The 23,018-nt window shown below is 49.7% G+C and overlaps 2 protein-coding genes across 4 annotated transcripts in view; one reads left to right on the forward strand and one right to left on the reverse strand.

The window, feature by feature from the left end:
• Positions 1-23,018, forward strand: part of REXO4 (RNA exonuclease 4) — a 95,649-nt gene that overhangs the window by 26,079 nt on the left and 46,552 nt on the right. For both annotated transcript variants that reach the window (XM_085613868.1, XM_085613867.1), the window contains exon 4: positions 21,775-21,930. In XM_085613868.1, the coding sequence (XP_085469994.1) occupies positions 21,775-21,930 (156 nt within the window). The remainder of the gene's footprint in view (positions 1-21,774; positions 21,931-23,018) is intronic.
• The window catches only part of STKLD1 (serine/threonine kinase like domain containing 1), a 366,689-nt gene that overhangs the window by 2,966 nt on the left and 340,705 nt on the right, over positions 1-23,018 (reverse strand). The gene's annotated exons all lie outside the window — the stretch shown is intronic.

Consider the following 23,018-nt stretch of genomic DNA (forward strand, 5'->3'; position numbering starts at 1 on the left):
AAATCTTCAAGTTAAGTATCAAACAAGGTTACTCTATGCTAACAGTGATAAAAGGCTTTTAATATAAATAACCTTCTAGATGTGATATTCCTCTTCACCTCTGTTAGGAGAGATTGGTGTAAAATATATTTAAAAAACTCCTAGTCTTTGGTGGAAAAACAGATTGTTCTTGGTGTGACTGCTATGAAAATCCCATTTTATGCCATGATGAATGTGCATATTATATACACATCTAGAACTGGTAAAATAAACTAAGTAGGTTTTAAACAGAATAGTACTAGAGTATGTTTTATATGCTTGCTGAGATCCACTACCAGACTTCATAACATTTGGAAGGCTGCACTCTGCAGCCTCTCAGTGTTACAAAGAGTTGGTTTGATTTGCTTTTGACCCTGGAGAGCAGGGCATGTTGGTTTTTCTCAGACCTTGTGAAGATGATCCTTATGAGAAAGCGCCTCTTTTGGCATTGCTAGCCCCCCACTTGTTGCCTGGAAAATGATGTGGTTTTGATTGCAGTCCTTAGCTTTTTTTGTAAGTCTCTAATAAGACCCTAACTACTTTAAAAACCATATCTGAGAATGCAGGGACCTCCCAGGAACTCAACCTGGGCCCCTACGCACATCTGAGAGTTCACCAACTCAAAGACCTGTGCTCATCTGCAGCAGTTGCTGGCAGAAAATGACAAGGCCCCGGCAAGTAAAACTCCCCCCCCCCCCCCCCCCCCCCCCACTGGGGAAGAGGATGATGAATCCCAAGAGGTGGACTAAGAGGACTCTGACCCCATCATTACCCCCTCAGAGAATGACACTACTGAGAGTGACCCCAGCAGTGTCCCAGATGAGGTAGATACTGGAGACAAGCAGATCTTCCGAAACTGGCCAATATGATAACTCTAGAAGCTAAACTCTTAGCCATAGAAAAAGAAAGAGCTGAGATGGGCCTTGGACCCATCTCTGGTGACAGCAAAATAATAAATAAGGAGCAAATAGAATCTTTTGACTCTAAAATCCCCAAAGGGATTGTCCCAAAATTCATTGACTCCTGACACTCCATGATAAAGTGACTACATCCTATGACTACATGAAGGGAAAACGTATTGAGGGCTTTGGATTTAGTAGTGAGGAGTATAGGATCAGATTCAGGGAGGCTCGAAAAACCCTGAGCCAGATCTGGGTAGATTTTGTCGACTACAGTGAAATCACTAAGAGCTTGGTTAGATGGTAACAATGTACATGATTTTGAAGGGCTTTATAATTTGATAATGAAGGAACATCTTTTAAGTAATTGTCACCAAGAAAAACTACATTAATTCCTTGTAGTCCTAGGTCCACATTCTCTTCAAGAATTGAAGATGGCAGACCATTAGGTCAAGACAAAGGTGACCAAAACTACCTCTGGTGGGGGAGACCAAAAGAAAGAGGCTAAAAAGCCCCCCAAGGGAAAGATGATAATCCTAAAAACAAAGAGTCTTCTTCAGGCCCCCAAATATCTGCTCAGGAGGGTGGACCCAGAGACTCTTCACAGCCAAAGGGGGGTACCAGGGTAAAAACTGCGATCCCAAGAAGGCTTGGTGTCATGATTGTAGGTCATTGGAACGCCGAACTGGAGACCCTAGCTGTAAAAAATAAGAATAATGCCTCCACCCAACCTGCAGTACATGCAGTTGCTAATGTCCAGATGGGACCCCAGGTATGGCCAGGTCAGTGACCCCCCCCCCTCCCCCCCCCCCCCATGAGGCAACTCTAGTCTTTGAGGGTGGGGTAGACCTAATCTTGTGCAGCCTGGCCCACTAATCTACACAAATACCTGAAGCACCCCTAGATTAATGGTACAATAGTAGAGGCCCTGAGAGACACTGGGGCTAGTCACCATGGTGGCTCATCAACTGGTTCAGTCAGATCAGTACCTGATTGGAAGGACCTATCCAGTCACCAATGCTGACAATGTCACAACGATCCATCCTATGGCTATAGTATCTTTTGTCAGGGGGAGGAGTAGTTGGACAAAAGGAAGTGGTTGTGTCCCCAACCATCCCTGTAGACTGTCTGCTTGGAAATGATCTGGAGACTTCCCCTTGGGCTGGAGTCGAGCTGAGGACTCATGAGAAAATGCTAGGGCTCCCAGAATGAGGTTGTGTAAAACAAGAGCACAGAGCAGAGCCAAGAGTGAAAAAGAGGGGCTTGATTCTGAAAGAGTGGGCCAGCCCTCCAAGAGAAAAGGCAAGAAGACCGGGGGACCAGCTTCTAAACAGATTCCACCTCAGAACCCCTCTTCTCTGGAAGACGACCTGTTAGCCCTAGAGGGAACTGAGCCTGAGGAGATTGGGCCTTACACAGTAGAGCTCTTGGGCCCAGAAAGACCCTCTAGGAAGAATCTGTGCAAGGGACAAAAAAACCTGTCCCACTCTTGAAACCCTGAGGCAGCAAGCTGCTGCACAGGAAAAGGGTGATATCAGTGGAACCCACAGGGTCTATTGCGAGGGTGGACTCCTATACACTGAGGGCAGAGACCCAAAACCTGGTGCAACCAGGAGAGTGGTAGTACCTCAGACGTTTAGAGAATTTCTCCTCACTTTGGCCCAAGATATACCCTTAGCTGGGAACCTTGGTCAGGATAAAATATAGAGTAGATTAGTCAGTCACTTATACTGGCCAGGGATGTCCCAGAAGTTGAATGACGTTTGTCAGTCCTGTGTCTCCTGCCAAACCAGTGGTAAGGCAGGATGCTACCTAAAGGCCCCCTTAATTCCACTTTCAAATGTTGAGGTAATCTTTGAAAAGGTAGGGGTCAACATTGTGGACCCCTTAGACCCTCAAACAGCCTCAGTGAACACATATATTCTGGTGGTAGTGGATCATGCCCCCAGGTATCCAGAAGCTATTCCCCTTACATCAGCCACGGCCCCTGTAGTGGCCAAGGCCCTCCTCTGTATTTTTACCAGGGTTGGCTTCCATAAGGAGGTGGTATCAGACAGAGGTGCAAACCTCATGTCTACTTACTAAAAACACATTTGGGAGGAGTGTGGGGTGACTTACAAGTTCACTACCCCCTTCCGCCCTCAAACCAATGGCCTGATTGAAAGATTTAACCAGACATTGAAAGGCATGATTGGTAGACACCCTGAAAAACTCAGGAGATGGGATGTATTAGTTCCATGCCTGCTTTTTGCCTACAGGAAAGTGCCACAGAAGGGAGTGGGGTTCTCACCCTTTGAACTTCTGTTTGGGCATCCTGTTAGGGGTCCTCTGGGTCTTGTGACGGAAAGATGGGAAAAGCCTCTCGGAGAGCCAAAACAAGCCCTATTGGATTTCATGCTTGGCCTTCACTCCAGGATGGATGAGTAGATGGAGAAAGCAAGCCAAAACCTTCAGGCCAGCCAAGAGCTTCAGAAATAGTGGTATGACCAAAAGGCTGCCATTGTTGGGTTCAAACAGGGTAAAAGATATGGGTATTGGAGCCTGTGGCACCTAGGCCCGTTCAGAATAAGTGGAGTCTGCCCTACCCTGTCCATGGAAGAAAAGGGGAGGTCACCTATTTGGTAGACCGTGGCAGTTTCAATATCCCAATATCAATGTCAACCGCCTAAAGCCCTACTATGACAAAACTGATATGAGCATGCTCATTGTCGCAGATGAGGGACAGGAAGCTGAGAATGAACCTCCCTGATCGCCTCTCCAGCAATCCCAAAGATGGGTCTGTTGATGGAATGGTCTTGTCAGACACTCTCACTGACCAACAACAGGCTGATTGCAGGCACGTTCTCAATCAGTATGCTGCGCTCTTCTCTCCGACCCCTGGTTAGACTACCTGGTGTTCCCATGATGTGGAACTAGTGACAACCTACCTGTTAAAAGCTAAATCTACAGGCAGTCCGATCATGTCAGAGAGAGCATCCAAGCTGAAGTAAGCAAGATGCTGGAATTGGATGTCATTGAACCTTCAGAGAGCCCCTGGGCCAGCCCCGTTGTCTTAGTCTCCAAACCTCACTCCAGAGGTGGAAAGAAAGAAATGAAGTTTTGTGTGGACTGTAAAGATCTCTCTGATGCCAGTGTGGGATTTATTAAAATATGTACCCAGTGGGCACCTCTGAGGTGCCCCCTGACAACCTACCAATCCTGGTGTGGTCTCTGACAAGTTTTAGGCAGCCTGCCTCCACCAGACATGTTTCTGGACCCATGAGTCGAGAGCCCCTGCTCTCTGAGGACAGAAACACACCACCTTCCCCAGGATAGCACAGTGCTCGAGAGGGAAGCTTCAACGGTCTGCCGCCTTTGTATTGCAACCCCAGCCTCTGTTTCTAGCCGCATACGGCCACCTTCAGTTCAATCCCCCACTTTTGGCAGGAGAACCGGCAGGAAAACTTGAAAAGAATAGAAGGTGTGCCTCTCTTCGCCAACCCCCCACCCGGTGCTGGAGTCGAGGTAAAGCACACTTTTTAGTGACTACCATCTTGAAGATGATGGGACATATCCAGTCATGGCCAGGGCTAAGCCCTGTCCCTCAGGAGGGTGGCATAATAGTCGGTGTGGACACCCCAAGTAAGTAACCAATTGGTCCCTACCTGTTACTCCCCTGTGACACTCCAAAATCTAGTATTTTCCTGGCTCCCCCAGACCCTGAAATCAGACAGAAGACATCAACTAACTTGTCCCCAGCCCTACCGGCCTGTCTGCAGTCCTTAAAGATCCTGGTGAAGAAGAGTGATTCACCCCGCAGACAAGTGACCTCCAGAATCCTGGAAGGACTGCCTGCCTTCAAGAAAGACTCCTAATATCCCGTGGACAGCAGACCTGTCCAGAAGAAACCATCTGCTAAGAAAAAGAACTCTGCCCTGAGGATCCGAGAACTCGCCTCCGGATCCACCTCTGCTCCTGACACCCTCAGCCCACTGGTCCTGCAAAAGTTTCCCAGCGGTTCTGAGCCCGAGTCCACCATGGGCTGACCCCTGCCGGACTCCTCCTCAACGCCTGCTGCCTCAACTTGAAGACACCCCCTGAAAGCGCGACCTGCCCGGTAAGAGTTTTCGGATGCCTAAGGACATCCCTGTACCCGAAGTCCCTGGGCCTTGGGGACCTCAACCATCGGTGTCCCTACTTCCCCAAACATCTCTACTTAACTGGGCAGCTGTGGGTTTTCTTTGCTCGGCCTACAGGCCTGAGTCTGCAGCCTTTCTTCAAGACAGATCTCCCCCATTGGTTAACATTGGGCGTTCGACGTTGTGTTGGCACTCTGCCCTAGGCCGCCCCTGTGCCACTAAGAGTGTAAGTTTAGTGCTGCCTTTTGGTCCCACTTGTACTTTCCTTTACTCCAGGAGATTGACCCCTGACACTACCTGTGATCAGTGCTACTTCGAGTACCCCCAGAATCCATTGGTTAACATTGGGTGCCCGACCTCGAACTTGACCTCTGCACCCGGCCGCCCCTGTGCCACTGGTGGTGCACTCTTGGAACTAATTTGAACCCTGTCTGGTAATGACCAAAGACCCTGAAGACTGAATCTGTAAGTCAAGTACTTACCTGCAAAAACTGCATTCTTGTTTTCATCCCATAGGTTAAAATTGCAAAGCTTGAAAATTGCACAAAGTGTCCACTTTTTAAAGTATAAAGTATTTTTCCTAAAAAACGTACTTACCTCTTTGCGAACATCTTGCTCTCAAAATAAATCTAGAAAGAAGCGTATTTTTCTAAAATTAGTTTGGCTCTCCTTTTTGAGTCGTGTCTCATCCATTAGTCATTAACAAACATCTTACTCTGCTCTGTGTTGGCACTAAGGCCCCTTATGGGGAATCTCTGGATTCTGTGCACGGTGTAAGAATATAGTGGTATACCATATACAGAGCCAGCTTCCTACAATCACTTTTTATTAAAAGCAAGTGGTAATGCAACGGTTTTGGCAGTTACAAATACACAGGAACATAGACAGTTTTCCTTTTTAGGTCTCCCCTGCGCAGCGCGCATGCGCTGATTAGGAGGGGACCTCTTGTAATCGAGTCGCTTTTTCGGTGAAAAACGTGCACACGTTGCATTGCTTTCAATGGCAACGCGTGCACGTTTGGCGATTCCCTTGCGGAAGTGAGCTTTGGATGGTGCCCCTGCTCGCTCCCGCAAGGGAAACGCTGTGTGTGTTCCCGGCAGCACTCCCCTCCCCCCCCCCTCACTTCTATATTTAGCATAACTTTAAGCTCATTGACTGTTTTGAAAATAACTTTGCAATGTTGACATAGGTGAGGTTCAGCGGTTTAATTAATTTTGAAAAAGTAGGCTGTATTCACTTTTTCAGAAACCCTTTCTTTGTAAAATGTTTAACTAATTTAAACGTGGTTATTATTCTAAACTGATAATATACAAAACATGTAGGATTTTCGATGTTTTCCCCCATACAATAAAAACCTTCATAAATGCTGCAATACAATACTTTGCAAAATTGTGGTGGCAAACGACGTAACAGTACCAAGGGTATTACGGTTCTGAAAATGTGCCGTATCCCTTATATTTATACGAGCGCGCAACGATTCATTGCAGGTTATGTACATACTGTTTGGCAGAAAGAAGGCAGGTGTGGGGGTGCTGGGGCATGAGGGTGCAGTTGACCAGCTAGAACGGCGCTCTACCACACTAAAGCAAAAGAGAAATAAATGCACACTATAAAATAGTTTATGTACAAATACGCGCGATGAGCTTTGTTGTGGTCGTTGCGCATCCACCTGACATCTCTGGGCATCTTTGGTGTGGGGCACCTCTGTACGGCGTGGCGTCGCTGAGTGGATGCAGTTACTACTGACGCCCGTTGTGGTCACCTGCATGCAGGTGTCCACGTGCCACAGCAGAGTTTTACAATAGGGAGATTGTGGTGAGCGCGACGCTCGCAATCTTTTACTGTATGATGGATGCATTAAACAGCCCCCCCACACAAACACACATCAGTCCATATCAGTTTGGTTGTAAATGTTAACCAACTCCTGCTCCCGATGATGCAACCCAAAGCAACTGAAAATCAGCGCAAACTCTGGATAAAAGTATAATATTATCTCTATCTTACATCTTATTTATTTGTCCCATGTGTCCTATATACAGATAACATTAATATAAATGTAATGCATGTATTTGCAATCACTACAATGTCTTCTTCAGCCATTGCAATGCATCAATGCATGCATCTGTGGACCTATAGAAAACTATAAAACATGTAAACCTTCAAAACCACGGCGGTTCAATTTTAATGTGCCTGTACGGAAAATAGTATACACATATATAAAGAGGGAAGGGAGCTCAGTGAGCAGCGCGTTCCCTCCTCTCCCCTAGGGTGTAAATATAACTAAACATACAAACACGCATAATAACTTTCAATTGCGTCACTGCATAGTTTCATATATTGAGCTACGTTAGCAAGCCTGATAAAAACGTATTATTATTAGTGGCATAACATATATTTATTGTTATGATTACACAGAAAACATTAGAATAGAAGGAATCCACTTGTTAAACCCACTACATTCTTCGCTCAAACAGTGGCTTTACTTATAGTAATGAGTATGTTGTTATGTGTGCTTTTGTGCGTCGTGTTTGTGTCTATTCGTTCACACACATCCGCATATCTACATATTTTTCATATTTTGCACAGCTCTTGCTGCTGGCAACTTCACCGCCATCCGTGCCCAGTGTGTGAATGATCGCATGTATGTAATGTATGAAGGGTACTGAGCAGGGTGTGCCGGATAAAAGGTGACGTCACCTGAGAAGGCAAGGATGCGGCATTATGCTCGCGTTGCAACCCCTCACATGCATTTCACAATTTTAGTTTTTTTAAATCTTATTTAGACACCTTAATAACAAGTTTGATTTTTTTCTATTACTTTCTGGGCACGCACATATAGCGTTGGAAATAACTTTCATCAGAGAGGAAAGGCCATTGGCGTCCTTTCTTCTTACCTAGTACGTAAATATTTGGCTACGATTTAACTTCTTGGTGCCATTTCCATTGAACCTGCAGCATGTTTGTGAACTAGCATAGGTGTTGGAGATCACTCTCTTGACGTCACTCTCTGAAATCTCACCCTGAACATGTCCTTTCACATATTGCTTGATGCTTTTTGGCTTTCCAAATTTCTGCAAATGTGCGACGAAGTGTGGGATGGGACATTATGCCAAGCTTATTCCTGCTAGAAGAAGGCGCCCACGAGTACTGCACTTTGAATCGTATTTTTCTTCTATTATGCGACTGTAGTCGGGCTGGTATTAAAGTGGGGCTCTCTCAATAATTTAGATTACATCGCAAACCCTAGACAAACGAGGCAATGTCATCTCTCCCAGTACTACTAACAAGCGCTTTCTCTGCCCTCGCCTCTCTTCCGTTCTTCGCCCTCTTCTGGTCTCTTCACTATTCAATAACAACCACAACAGTGACAATAATTCTTACATAGAACTTTGTAGGGACTTGTGCCAATTTTAAGACATCAAAGTTTAGTATTACTGGGGGCGTGGCCGAGCCGCAAGATGGCCGCCGTTTAACGGGGCTCTGCCGGCCGAACACATCATCCGTCAACCCATCCGTGTTTGCCTCATTGCCCGGGCAGCCAGAGCGGTTGGAACGTGGTGTTGACGACCTGGGGACCTGGCGGCAGTTTCCGCGGAGGAAATCGGTGCAGTATTGCAGCCGCGCTGGCCCTGCGCTGTGCTGCCGGAAACCCCGCGAGCCGAGGGTCGGCTATCGCTGTAGCGCGAGTCCCCGGCTTGGGCCCTCGCTCGGACACGTGGGGAGACCAGGCGGAGAGGACCTGCGGCGCTGCTGAGATCGGGGCCCGTGGGGCCGGTGAGCCACATCGGGAGCCTGGGGAGATTGCGTGCGGACCGCTCCTGGAAGTAATTCGAGACCCGAGGACACCACGATGACTCCGGTAGGACCTGAGCGCTGCGGAGCCGCCTGCTAGTTCTGCCGCGGCTGGCGCCGCCGCCGCCGTGTGGACCGCGCTCCGGGGAGCCAGAGTGATCGGCGCTGGCCTGGCTGCTGGAGGAGGTCGCCTGTTCTTCGCTCTCCCGGCCCTGTTTGGGGTTGGGGCTGTTGCCTACTGCTGCCGGAGGAACACTCGCGACAGGCCTGGTGGCGACGCGGCCGGATATAGGTGTACCACTGAGGGCGGCAATCTCCTTGTACCTCGCGCCAAAGTGGAGTTGGCGCACGCCACTGGACGGGGAGACTTGGCGACCCGGCTGTAGGGCTGGGCGAGGGTGATGGGCCGCTCCCTCTAATACCTTGAGTCGGCGTATCTGCCTGGCCTAGTCCTTCTCTGTCGACGCGGTGGGCCGATCGTCGCGGCCGCTGGCCTGGGAATTGCAAGGGGAGACCTCCCGAGGAAGCGGCACTTGACTGCGAAGTGTGTTGGCCTGTGATCGCCCCCAACATCGGATCCCCTTGGCTGATCTCCCCTGCGGGATCATGGGCAAGCCGGACAATAAACAGCCGCGGCTACAGTTCGAGCGAAAATCCGCCCGTAACGTGGAAGTGGGGCCGGCATCGCAGACAGTGGTCCCTGAGACACAGATGGAGCCCTCACAAGAAGACGACATAAAGGGTATGTTCCGTGAACTAAAGGGCTGTTTGAGGGAAATTGACTCCAAACTTGACACAATGGCACAGCGAATGGAGGGCCTGTCGCGCACAGTCGATCAACATGGGGAAAGGCTAACGGCGGCTGAGACGCGTATTGCGGACTGCGAGGAAGGCCTGGGGGAAACCCGGGAACGTTTGCTGCACATGGACAAAGTCTTGGATATAATACGTGGGCGCAATGAGGATTTGGAAGCCCGCTCTCGCAGAAACAACGTGCGCATTCTCGGAATTGCGGAGTCCACAAATATCGGCAACATGGAGCAATTTGTGGAAGGCATGTTCCGCGATTTATTTGGGGCAGAACTGTCGGCAATGTTCTTGATTGAGCGTGCACATCGAACACTTGGTCCTCGCCCGGTGCCTGGGGCACCACCGAGACCGATCCTGGCTCGCGTTCTCAATTACCGTGACCGAGACACTATACTACGGCTATCCCGGGAAAAGGGAGCCCTCACTTTCCAGAACATGGCCATTTCCCTATATCCCGATTTCACACAGGCGGTGCAGGCAGCGAGGCGCGAATTCATACCTGCCAAAAAACTCTTTCAAAAAGTGGGGACCAAATATGCCATGTTGTACCCTGCCAAGTTAAAAATTCACCACAAAGGGAAGCAGCTGATCTTCACGGAGGCGAAGGAGGCGCTGAAATTTGCCAGGAGAGCGGAGCGAACGACTGGGGAACAGCGCGCAAGTCGTGCGACCTCCCCGGTGGACCAGCTGAGCGACGTGGAATGAACTGCCGGACTTTTCTGTGACCCCTGTTATACTACTGTGCAGCATGATGTCAGGTCAATCTGCGGATGAGTACCCATAACTTACTTGAATGTTTATATCTTGCTGCCTGTGGTGGGTGGTGACGGTAGAACAGACTAGCTGCATCTGGGATCCCACAGACTCATGTTTGGACATAGATTCCACGGGTGACACCGTTAATACTGAGGGTGATGCATAAGTCGTTGCCTGTTGTGTATGATCTGCTTGGGGCTTTGGTAGGTGGAATGTTCGGCCACCCTATTGTTCACCGATGGGGGAGTGTGCAGGTAACCCCACGCCCTCGAAGGGATGATTCCCGTGAAACTGACTTCTTTATGGGTTAAATTGGGGAGGGGTACGGCATCTCAACCTAATTGGGGGGTTGGAGTGGGAGGTTGGGTGGGGGGGATTGTTTTGTTTGTTGTTATTAACCTGCAGAAATGTCATACACTTTTGATGGACGACTCGGTGTTGCCTCTACACATCCACGCTCTCTTGCTAAGTGTCGGGACTGGTACACTGGATACCCGGCTGCTCGCCCTGCCCCTAGCCCCGCACATTGGCACACTGCTGCGTAGGGACTATTATCCACTGCTCCATTGACCGAGTTACGCTGTCTGACTTGGAACATACGTGGTCTTAATGACCATCGCAAGATTAGGTTGACGCATGCGCACTTGGCCAGACACCACATCGACATATGTCTTTTACAAGAGACCCACCTGTTACAGAAAGCGGGAGACCGATTGCGACATGCTAGGTGGGGTGAGGTACACACGTCTGGATGCTCCAGTTACTCTCGTGGGGTGGCCACCTTAATACGCAAAGGGTTACCATGGCAAACCTTTAAAGTAACTGCCGACTCGGAGGGCAGATATTTAATCATACTGGGGAAATTGTTCCATAAACAGATAATCCTAATTAATACTTACGGTCCCAACACGGATGACCCGGATTTTTTCCGGACAGTCTGGCTAAAGGCACAATCCCTTGGCGCGGGGGAGTACATATGGGGAGGGGACTTCAATGCCGTACTCTCGCTGGAAAATGACAGGGAAGGTGCGGCGCGCACGCATCATCCGCAAACAGCAAATCTTCTTCGAGGTCTAATGGAAGAATATAACCTGTTGGACTCGTGGAGAATCCTGCACCCCGGCGAGCGTGAGGGCACATGCTTCACCCCACACAGAAAGGCGTGGTCTAGATTAGATTTTTGGCTAATAACTCCACATATTCAAGCCTGGACGTCTGACGTGCAACACAGAGCGCGTACTCTATCGGACCACTGTCCGGTTGAACTGGTGCTACGGGTCCCCAAACCATACATTGCCCCATTCACGTGGCAGCTACCTACGCAGGCCTTGCTAGATCCGGTATTCCGCGAGGAGGTACACCAACATATACTTGATTACTTTGAACTCAACACAAACTCAGTGGCGTCGGTTGGCACCCTATGGGACGCGTTCAAGGTGGTAATCCGGGGCCATTGCATTGCGGGACAGGCTAGAGTGCTGAAGTCCATTAGAAATACACTCCAGAGACTGGAGGGCCGCTTACATAATCTAGAAGTACAATATAGCTCGCACCCCTCAGCGACCACTCTAGCGGAAACACGCGCCGCCCTAACGGAATACCAGGCCGAGGCGGACAGGGAGCTTAAATTTCTACACAGACACGCAGCGGCGCGCAGATATGGCGAAGGGGATCGCCCGGGTAGAACATTGGCCCGGCTGCTGCGCTCGCAAAGAGGTTCCTCTTACATTCCTTCTATAGAAACGGCGCAGGGCGACACCGTGCACTCCCCTCCAGAGATACTGGATACGTTCAGGTCCTTCTATAAAAAGTTATACCGCTCCAGGGGTGGGACTGACGCAGCAGACGTTGCTGATTACTTAGACACGGTTCAGTTGATCTGGTTTAATGCGCATCAACAAGGTTATTTCGATCGCCCCTTTGACATTGACGATGTGAAGGAGGCGTTGGGGTCCTTGGCCCCTGGCAAGGCGCCTGGACCGGACGGTCTTCCGGCACAGTTCTACAAGGAATACGCTGACATCCTCGCCCCCCGGCTGCTGGCTGTATACGATGAGGCGGCTGAGTCTGGGATACTCCCCGCGTCCATGAGAGAGGCCCTCATTATTGCCCTCTTAAAACCCGAGAAGGCCGCCCAGAGCTGTGACTCTTATCGGCCGTTGTCCCTTATAAATACAGACGCAAAGATATTTGCGAAAATGCTCGCTTTGCGATTACAACCGGTGATGCCACTAATGATCCGCCCAGATCAATCGGGGTTCGTGCCGGGCCGTTCCACGACCCACAACTTACGGACCCTGTTCGGAGTGTTACACTACTTGGCTCCTCATGTCAAGGCCGCAGTGGTCCTATTGGACGCCACAAAAGCGTTCGATTCCTTGGAATGGGCGTTTCTGTTCACCCTGCTGCAGCGAATGGGAGTAAGCGTCGCGTTCATCCGATATATTCGCCTGCTCTATACCAACATCACTGCCCGTGTGAGGGTGAACGGGCTGGTCTCCGAGCCCTTTGGCATCGGTAGGGGCACGAGACAGGGTTGCCCTCTGTCGCCCCTACTATTCGCGATTGCAACCGAGCCCTTGGCAGCCCGGATCAGGCAACATCATGCGAACAGGGGAATTGGATTTTCATCCCGTGCGCTGACCATTTCACTGTACGCGGATGATATCACCCTTTATGTGACTGACCCGCAGGTTAACCTCTCCCCAATGACGAGTGAACTGATGAGGTATGGTCTGCTTTCAGGGGTGACTATTAATTGGGAGAAGTCGGTCCTCCTGCCCTTAACGGAGGCGACATCCCGCTTCACGCCGGATTGCCCGCTGAAGTGGGCGGACGGGCCGGTGCGTTACCTGGGCGTATGGGTTAGCACGGACATGCAGGAACTGTGGACGGAGAACTACGGGAGGGCTGTGCAGTGGATAGAGGAAAGGGTAGGCCGATGGAAACACCTGCCCCTGTCCCTGGCGGGTAAGATAGCTGTGACCAAAATGGTCATACTGCCCAAGCTCCTCTACCTCTTTGTTAATATCCCCCTCCCCTTGCCTAAACCCTTCTTGAACAAGATACGATCGCTCATGATCGAACTGGTGTGGGGGGGTAGACAGCCGAGGGTAGCATGGGAGACGCTCACCCTCCCACAAAGACAGGGAGGTATGGCGGCGCCAGACTTCGCGCTGTATGCGTATTGTGCGCAGGCGCAATTCCTGCACTATTGGGTACACCCCACGCCGTATCAGCCACATGTGGCGATAGAGGCGGACATGGTTGGCCCGCTCCCGCTCCGCACTGCCCTATATGCGCCACACAAGAGCAGGCGGAACGAAATCGATACGGTGCGTGCGCTTCAGTGGGCCTGGGACGGACTGCGCCGCCGGGCCAAGTTAGATCTTCTCTATACGTCGGCAATCCCTCTGCGCGGGAACCCCATGTGGCCCCCGCTACAGAGCATGAAAACGGGAGAGCGCGCAGCGTCTCGGGGTCTCCATACGGCGGGAGACGTCTTTCCTGATGGTGTCTTCATCACGTTACCGCAGATGTGCGCTGCGGAGGCCCCGACGGCGCTAGACGTCCTGCTTCATCACCAGCTTCGCCACACATGTAGAGCACTGTTCCCGACATTCCCGGAGCCGCCGCCCAGTCTGATGGCTCTGGAAAATGTCCTGAAGGTGGAATCGGGGCGCAAGCTGATTTCTCGGCTATATAGCCGCATGCAAAGCGATCATCCAGTGGTGACCCCGGCGGCGTGCGATCTGTGGAGCGCTGCGTTGGGAACTGAAATTCTCGATACCCACTGGGACCTATGCTGCAGAATGCTTGAGACATTATCCCCTAACTACAGACTCCGGCTTATCCATTTCAAGTACATACATATGATATATCGCACCCCACGCAGACTTCATCGTATTGGCTTACGAGACACGGACAATTGTTGGAAATGCACTGCGCGTGGCGCTGACTTCTTGCATATGGCGTGGGAGTGTCCCATGATCGCCCCCTTTTGGGAAGAGGTGCTGCGGCTGGTGTGTCTTATTACGGAGCTTCCGATTCCATGTACCCCTCAGACTGCACTGCTGGGGATCCTACATATGGTCAAGCCTAAACATCGCCGACTGCCGGCCATGCTCCTCCTACTTGCTAAGCGCCAGGTTGCGATACACTGGGGGGCTACCACAACGCCTACTATCAGGGAGTGGCTTAAGAGTGCTGTATACTGCCAGACGCAGCTCACCCTCTTCTGGGAGCTCCTGCCACCACGCACGCGTCCGCGGGACATATGGGGCCCTTTCTCACAGTGGTTGCTTCAAACACCGCTCGATCCGTTGTAGGGCGCTGACCCTCGAGCCGGATGACCGGGGGGAGACAGATGCCGAGATTGCTGAGGGGTTGCAGCGGCTGACGCTGAAGATGTGGGAGATGTTGGGGGTGTATTGGGGGCTGAGACGAGGGGAGATTCTGCTCTTGTGTCTCGCTCTGGCACTATTGTGTGGATACCTATTGGCATTATGGACATCGTTGTATATGGAGGTGACTGTCTCGTCTATACTGGATTCTATACATTCTGCAGTGTATTGTGTTTGTACTGTTGTTGAAATGCAAATAAAAAGAAATTTAAAAAAAAAAGTTTAGTATTACTCATTTTACTGACCCCAAAATCCTACTCATCACGTTTCAATAACTCACTGAGCCATCCTACCGGCAGCTCACGCACTTTATGCTGCTCTTTCTGTCTCAAGCAGCTGTGTGAAATGATAGGTATTTGTTATCCCGCCGGTTGCTTAGCTTCGCAGCGCTCTCAGTACCAAAGGTGTGTGTTTGTCCAGGAGAGAGCGGTGTCCTACCCCTGCAGTCCGTATAGGGAGTCTGTGTTGAAGATTGGACTTCCCTGTGAATTGTGAACCCAGGAAAGCAATCACGCTTGAACATATTTGGTATCAGTTTTCTGGTTTCTAGCATAATTTCACTATCAAAGTAATGCTAGTGGTAAATTGTGAGAAATATCGAAGCCAGCCTGTTAGCCATTTTAAGCTTAAAAGTTGCCTACAGCACACCGTGCATGCATTTACACGCTCTCCCTGAGAAAAGGTTATGATTTTTTTTTTTTTACTTTTCCCAATGTGAATTCTTGCGTAAATAATGCATTAATGCATGCTCACCAGAAAATGTAATTTAAATTAAATCTGAGGTCACCTCGCCATTAATCCAAACAAGTAGCCTTTCTGAAGCTTTTCTTCAAAACAAAGTAGCTTGAAGCTTCACTCAGGACCTAAATGGCTTAGCCAATGTTTTTTTTTTTTTTTGAAAAACTTTATTGTGCAGAGAGTCAAAATTACAGACATGGGCCTACAACCACCAGGGCCGGCCGCTAGTTTGTGCCAGTCAATTACATAGCGTCGCAGAGCAGCAACTGATCTCCAAAGGCACAGCAGGAATATAGAATTATTCTCGGCAACTCAAAAGTTAGACAGGATACAGACATTTTTAAATTTTGAAGAGAACTAAAAAAACAAACAAAAAACAAAACTCAAGGCGAGAAACAATCTAAATGGTGCCGAGCGCCGACGGGGGGACCCCACCATACCAGATAAAGAATCAGGAGGTTAATAAAGTCAACCCGGGGGGGAGGGGAGGCAGCGAGGAAGTCAGAACCATCCACATAACAAGTACAGTATTCCGGGAACCCCAGGATCAGGGGGACAGATCAGGGGGACAGAGGAATGTCAGAAGTATCTTCAAAAGGGGGCGTACAAATGTTACCTCGGTAGTCGTTCTATTGACCCCAAATTTTACCCCACGCCCCAGGCTTGCCCCGAACCAGATATACCGTCTTCTCTCTGAACATGCACCAATCCATGTTCTCCTTCCACACTGACACGGTGGGAGGCCGTCGGGAACACCAAAGCTACGCGATATCCCTCTTTGCAATCATGTTCCCAAGTGCCGCCCACCGGGCCTGGGCAACGTTGTAATCATTAGGCTCCCATACATTCAGCAGACATCGACGAGCCTCAGGCAACAGAGCGACCCCAGTGACATCCTCCATCACCGCATGCACACGGCGCCAATAAGCCGCGACCTCGCGACACTCCCAAAGGATATGAAGGAAGGTGGCGCTCAATCCACAGCAGCGCTTACACAGCCCATCCGAAAAAAAACCCATCACAACCAACCGAGGACCCGTCACATACACACGGTGAAGAATTTTTAGCTGGACAAGACGGAGACGGGCCGAAATGGCGACCTCCTTCGGGGAGGACAGTGCAGACTGCCAGTCCTCGTCATCCAACTCCAACCCGTCTCCGGTCCAGGCCTCCCGAAGATGCACAAGGAGGTCTGCCCGATTATTAATTAACTTCTTATAAATTAAGGAAATCGTACTATCGGGCAGATGACCATCAAGTATACGGTCCTCGAGTGGGGAAGCTGCGGGGATCGTGGTACCTGCCCCAAAGGCCGACAGCAGAGCGTGGCGAACCTGTACGTACCTGAAGAACTCCCTCTCACTCAACTTATACTCACTCTGAAGCACCGCAAAGGATTTGACCGCACCTTTCACCCAGAGGTCACCCACTCTGCTAATGCCAATCATATCCCAGTTCTCAAAGCCTTTCGTTGTCCAGAGGCATCCCAATCCGTCCGACGCAAACAAGGGGGTCACTCGTGTCAGGCGTTCATTCCAACCCATGGCAACATTAGCAGCCCTCCACACACGTACTGCAATCTTAGTGGGTCCCGTTAGGTTCCTCTCAGCCGCCCGAGAATAGAGTGCTCTGTTGAAGTCACCACCAGGCAACTGATATTTATCCATCTCGAAAGCCGGATTCGGACCCGGTGCGTAAGTAGCATGGTTGATAGCGGACAGCTGGGAGGCCCAATAATACCTCCTGATATCCGGGAGCGCGATGCCCCCGTCGTACCAGGGGAGAGTCAGTTTTGCGAGAGCTATACGAGCGCGACCATCCCAAATAAGTCTCCTCTGCAAACCCTCTACCTCCCGGAAATAAGCCGCCGGAATAATGTCAAAGGAGTTCTGGAGTGCGTAGAGAAATCTGGGCAGGGACATCATTTTAAAAAGTGCCGCTCGACCGAGTGGCGACAACGGCAACCTACGCCAGCGGGCCACATCCAACTTCAAGCGCCGAAGAGGAGGAAGGAGATTATGCTCATGGCGGACCGCCGGGTCCAACGATACATAGACCCCCAAGTACTTGAAACCGGATTGCGAAATTTGGATGGGAAACCTATTCGGCAGGGGGGGAAGGCCACCGGAAATGACATACACACAAGATTTGGACCAATTAATAGTCAACCCGGAGTTTTTCCCGAAAGAAGTGAGGACATCAAAAAGGACATTAAGGGATTCACGCGGGGAGGTGAGGTACAAGAGAATATCGTCGGCATACAACGAGACTCGGTCCTCAAAGCCAGGGGCCCACTGAATACCCCTTATCGACGGTTCCCATCGGAGCCAGGCTGCAAGCGGTTCTAAAGCAAGAGCAAAGAGCAGGGGGGACAACGGACACCCCTGCCTAGTGCCCCTCCCGAGAGCGAAGGGCTGGGACACCCTCCCATTGACAACAACCTGAGCTAGCGGATCCGTATATAAAAGTCTCACCCAACTGATAAATCCCGCCCCGAAACTGAACTTCGCCAGTGCGGCCCAGAGGTATGGCCATTCGATCGTGTCAAAGGCCATCGTGGCGTCCAACGAAGCCAAGATGGCCGGCTCGGAAAGAAACTCCGCCCTGGCGAGAACGCCATGCAAACGCCGCAGGTTGAGAGCAGTGTTCCGGTGGGGAATGAAACCGGACTGATCCGGATGAATCAAGTCACAGATAACAGCGAGTAAGCGATTAGCGAGGACCTTGGCAAGAATCTTCGGTTCAGCGTTTAATAGGGAAATGGGCCTGTATGAGGCACAACGATCACGAGGCTTGCCCTCCTTAGGAATCACAACTATGGTAGCCAGACGTTGGTCACTAGGGAGGGAACCGAGCTCACGCGACTCCAAAAACATATCACGGAGAAACGGCGCCACTTTATCAGGGCATCATTTGTACAATTCAATGGGCAAGCCATTGGGGCCCATAGCCTTACCAGTACGAAGGGAACGAATCGCGGCCGCGATCTCGTCGGCTGACAACGGCGCATCCATGCATTCTCGATCCTCTTCAGACAGGCAAGGCAGCGCAATATCCCTCAACAGGGAACAAGAGTCAGCCACATCTCTGTCGGACACCGGGGAGTAGATCACACGAAAATAGTCAGCAAAACACTCCACAATCTCGCCAGGGTCAGTCACACGCACCCCATCGGGGTTCTGAAGCACAGGGACCACGCGATTCACTCTCTCCTTCTTATCAAGCCAAGCAATCAGTTTACCCGCCTTATCCCCGACATCATACAGTCTACCTTGCTGTTCCCTGTACAGTGTCTTGGCGGCATCAGTGACAAGGGATTTGTATTCAAACTGTTTCAAGCTAAGGGCATGAAGCCCCTCATGAGTAACACCCGAGTCTAGCTCAGCCTCCAACTCCAGTATTTCAGCCTCAAGCCCCGCGACCTCCCTGTTCCTAGCTTTCTTGGTCTCCGCTATTAAAGAGCCAATGTTTTTTTTACCAATGTGGTACAACTTCCCAGATGCTGAGCAGCATAGCTAAAGAAGAAAAACAAGCATTGGCATAGCCATTAGGTCTCGCCTTTGGGACCTTATAAGTATTTAGCCATGCAACAGTTGATGTTGTTGCACCAAGGATATTGTGCTGGATAACTAAACACTTATAAGTTCCCAAAGGCGAGACCTATTGTCTACGCCAATGCTTGTTTTACATCTTTACAGGTAACTTCACTGTGAACACGAAGGGGCTTATTTATTACGATGTCGGTCCAAGTTTCCTACGACCGACATCGTGGAGAAACGGGACCGACCGATCTCCGGTCAGTAGTCCTGACCACCTAATTACGATGCAACCGCACACGGTGTGGTCACATTCCACAATGGGAACATGTGTTACGGACGTAAACCGGCTGTAACACAAGCTCCCATAGAGAAATGGGAGATTGTTTTAATCCCTGCACCCCGCAGCAGGCACCTCAAGGTGCCTGCCACAAGGTGCAGGGATTAACAGGGGAGCGACATAGGTGCCCCCTTTGCCCCCACCCGGAGGCCGCAAGGAAAAGTGGGCCCTGCTGGGGGCCCCCAAACACGCTTTCCGACAGGGTTTCCATGTCGGAAAGCCAAGCATGGAAAGCCTGCCGGAAACTGTGCATCGTAACCTGGACGGTGTGCAATGCCGTACATATGCATTACAGGCCGGTTCCGACTAGCGACGGGCTCACTGAGCCCGTCAGAAGCAAGCTGTAATGACTGGCCAGTTTCGATTCTGACTGGCTGTATTGTAATCAGCCCGTTGGAAGTGAAACAGACTATCTCGGTTGGAAGGCCTCCGACTTAAGGATCTGGCAGTTGCTCCAGTGGCTCGTCAAGTGGCCTAAGAAAATTTGTCAAGGGACTCCAGATGTCCCTGGGGCTGGAGCGGGTGGGCATCAATACCCACTACACATCTAGCAACTCCTGGCAACTCACGGACTTTAGGGCATTCCCACGCCAAATGCATAAAGTGTGCGCGCAGTGGAGGACAGCGCAGGCATCGCGTGTCCTCTATCAGGCCTATTCGTTGTAATCGCACCAGTGGGTGATAGGTTCTGCATAGGAACTTGAAGTGGATGAGGCTCAGCCTGTAGTTCGGAGACAGGACCTTAGATTGTGTGTAGCAGAAAGACCACTGTTCTTGACTGATCGCTACATAAATATTGTCCAACCAGATCTGTCTGGCAGAGGCAGTCAGAATCGGCACAGACCGCTGCATACCAGTGTAAGTGCGCAATCAGTTTGCGTGGCGAGGGATTAGCAAGCATCTCCTCAAGCACAGTAAACACGGGGGCACCTGAAAGGTATCATGGAGTTCACGCATGGATGGTAGGAGTTGATAATAAGTATTTGTGTCCAGAAGAGGCACCAAGGGGATCTGAAATAGCTGTTGATAAGTAACAAAATTGTTATCCGGGTATGCTGATCCAAAGGAAGTGAGCGGCAGATGGTGCAGTTGCTCACGCATTCCAGCTTCTGATGTTGCAGGGAGCCTCGGGTGTCCCAGAATCTGAATGAATGGGGCGAACAGATGGTCCAAACATGCTCTCTTCTGCAACTCATTCCACGCCCAGTGCCACAGTGTCAATTTATCTGCGCACCCTCCGGGGAGATCCACACAGCAGTCTGTAGTAGACATGGGGCTGCATGGTCTACTTCAGGGGCAGTGTATGGCTGAAATTGGATAGGGTGCAGCTAGAAATATGCAAAGTGGGCCTGGGCCCTGAGGAAATAGAGATCCATATCAAGTGCTCCAAGGCCGCCCTGTTCTGAAGAGGAAAGGGCAGATTAATAAAAAGATAAAGGAATTTAGGGAGTATGACCATTTTAGCAATGGCCAATCTGCCAGTTAGAGACAGCTGTGGTCTCGACCATACTGTCACCTGATCCTCGAGCTACGACATCAGCCACCATAGTTATCGCGCCACACCATCTCTGTGTTCCAGTTCAGCCATATCCCCATGTATCGGACAGAATCGGTGGCCCACGTCAAGGGGAAATTTGGAGCAAAGGTTTGCGTGACATCGGTGAGCAGAAAAAAAATTGACTTTGACCAGTTGATATTGAAACCAGCTACACCGGCAAACTAATCTGGCAAGTTTAAAAGCCATCACATTATGTAAAATATTTCTCAACAGAAATGTTCAGTCCTTTCGTTAAAGAAATGCCCTTATTGCTGATCAGATCTACACTTTCAGAGACTTTCAGTAAAGTATATCTGCAACTGCCTTCCAAGTTCTAATTTCCTTGCAGAGGAAATTGGAAGGCATTTATCCTGCAGCAGTGTAGCAAGTGAAAAGCAATGTTGACTGCAGTACAGTCCCAAAGACGCCATGAATCGACTACTTTCCTAAAAACACGACACGGCTGCTTTTATGTAGTTTTCAGACACCGCATTACTTTCTTTTTCTTTGGCTGAAGGTCTTCTAACCGATGGATTTATTGAATGTGTTCTACAGTCTGGCAGACCTTCTATGTTGGCATGTGCAGGCATTGAACACAGCCCTTGCTGCATGTGGCGATCAACAGAAATAAGTCAATTGGCCCTTAGGAGGGGGTGTGGGGGGTGAATGCCCAGTGTTTAAGAAAAAGTCTGCATTATGTTTGTATAAAATACTAAGAATGAATCCTGGTTGCATAATTACCGAAGAGCTCTGCAGCAGACGTTCTGCTTACATGGTAAAGAGTTTCACAATATTCATATATTCTGTACCTTTTCTCTGCATTCCAGGGAGGACATCTGGTTTGATGATGTGGACCCTGAAGACATTGAGGCAGCTTTGGGTCCTGAGGCAGCTCAAATAGCCCGGCAGAAATTGGGTTTACCAAAAGAAAAGCCACCTGAAGAGGTGGAGCAGGTGCTGGTGAAAGAAAAAGCCTTTGAAGGGTAAGTTGTGGGACTACCCCAGTGGAAATAGTGGTGGTACCTCTTGATCCAGCCAACTACATTATGAGTTCCTACCCGCTGCAGTGCCATACTGTGACCCTTTGCCAATTTCTTCATACTTTTGTTGGATGTCCCCCTGCCCATGGCTGCTGGCTATCTCTATGTGACCCTCACTATGTTCACTATGCACTGATAAAATTCTCAAAGGTTTGCTTCCAAAATGTTGTGTCATGTTAATGTTATGATCTCTTGGCACATTGTGCACAGTAGACCTTTTTAAATGAGTGTCTTTATTATTATAATTATTCTTTTTTTTACAAATGTATGTCTTTACAAGGAAGACCAATAAAGAGAATAACATTACACAAAATTCTGTAACAACTAGCCCTCTAGACATTCCTCATATAACCCAACATTGACAGAAACCCTAATTCTAACCATCACCCTTTAGAGTTCCATAGTAGTAACTCTCACTGTATATCTTAAGGGGGTTGCAGCTGTGTAGAGTTTTTTAATAATCAATAGTTGTAAAATTACCATTACTACTAGACAGCAAGCCAGTAGTAAATTGTTTCTGTTGGATAGCTGTTCATTTATTTATATATTGGTTATTTGTAATGCGCTTCTTTGCTTTTACATGCCTCTGGGAGCCATTCCAGAATGTGAGATACAGAGGGATGGTGAAAAGAAAGAGAAGGAAGTGAAAGGGTCCTTCAGACAGGCAGAGATCAGAACATTCAGATTAGGCTACACCGATTGGCTTTTGTTCAAGTAGTAGGTTTGCTGCCTGGTGCTAGAGTTAGTTGCAGGTTTTTCTTTTGGAGGCCGATGTAAATGCTATTAAAATAGTCCAGCCGTGATAGAACTAGTGAGCTAATGAGGCCACATCAGTGGGAGCTTAGCATGGTTATTAACTAAACCTATTATGGTGGTGCCGTTGGCCTATTGTCACTCAATGAACTTTTTTTCAGCTTCAACACTGGGGTAGGTGATTTCCCCAATCAAGTTGACCATTGCAATAGTAGCTGCCTTATGTTGAGTTTTCTAAAGAGTAGCATTTCTGTTCTCGAGCCATTGATACAAAGGTG

The sequence above is a fragment of the Triturus cristatus genome, chromosome 1_2 (genome assembly GCF_964204655.1).
Source record: "Triturus cristatus chromosome 1_2, aTriCri1.1, whole genome shotgun sequence".
Classification (NCBI taxonomy): Eukaryota; Metazoa; Chordata; class Amphibia; order Caudata; family Salamandridae; genus Triturus; species Triturus cristatus.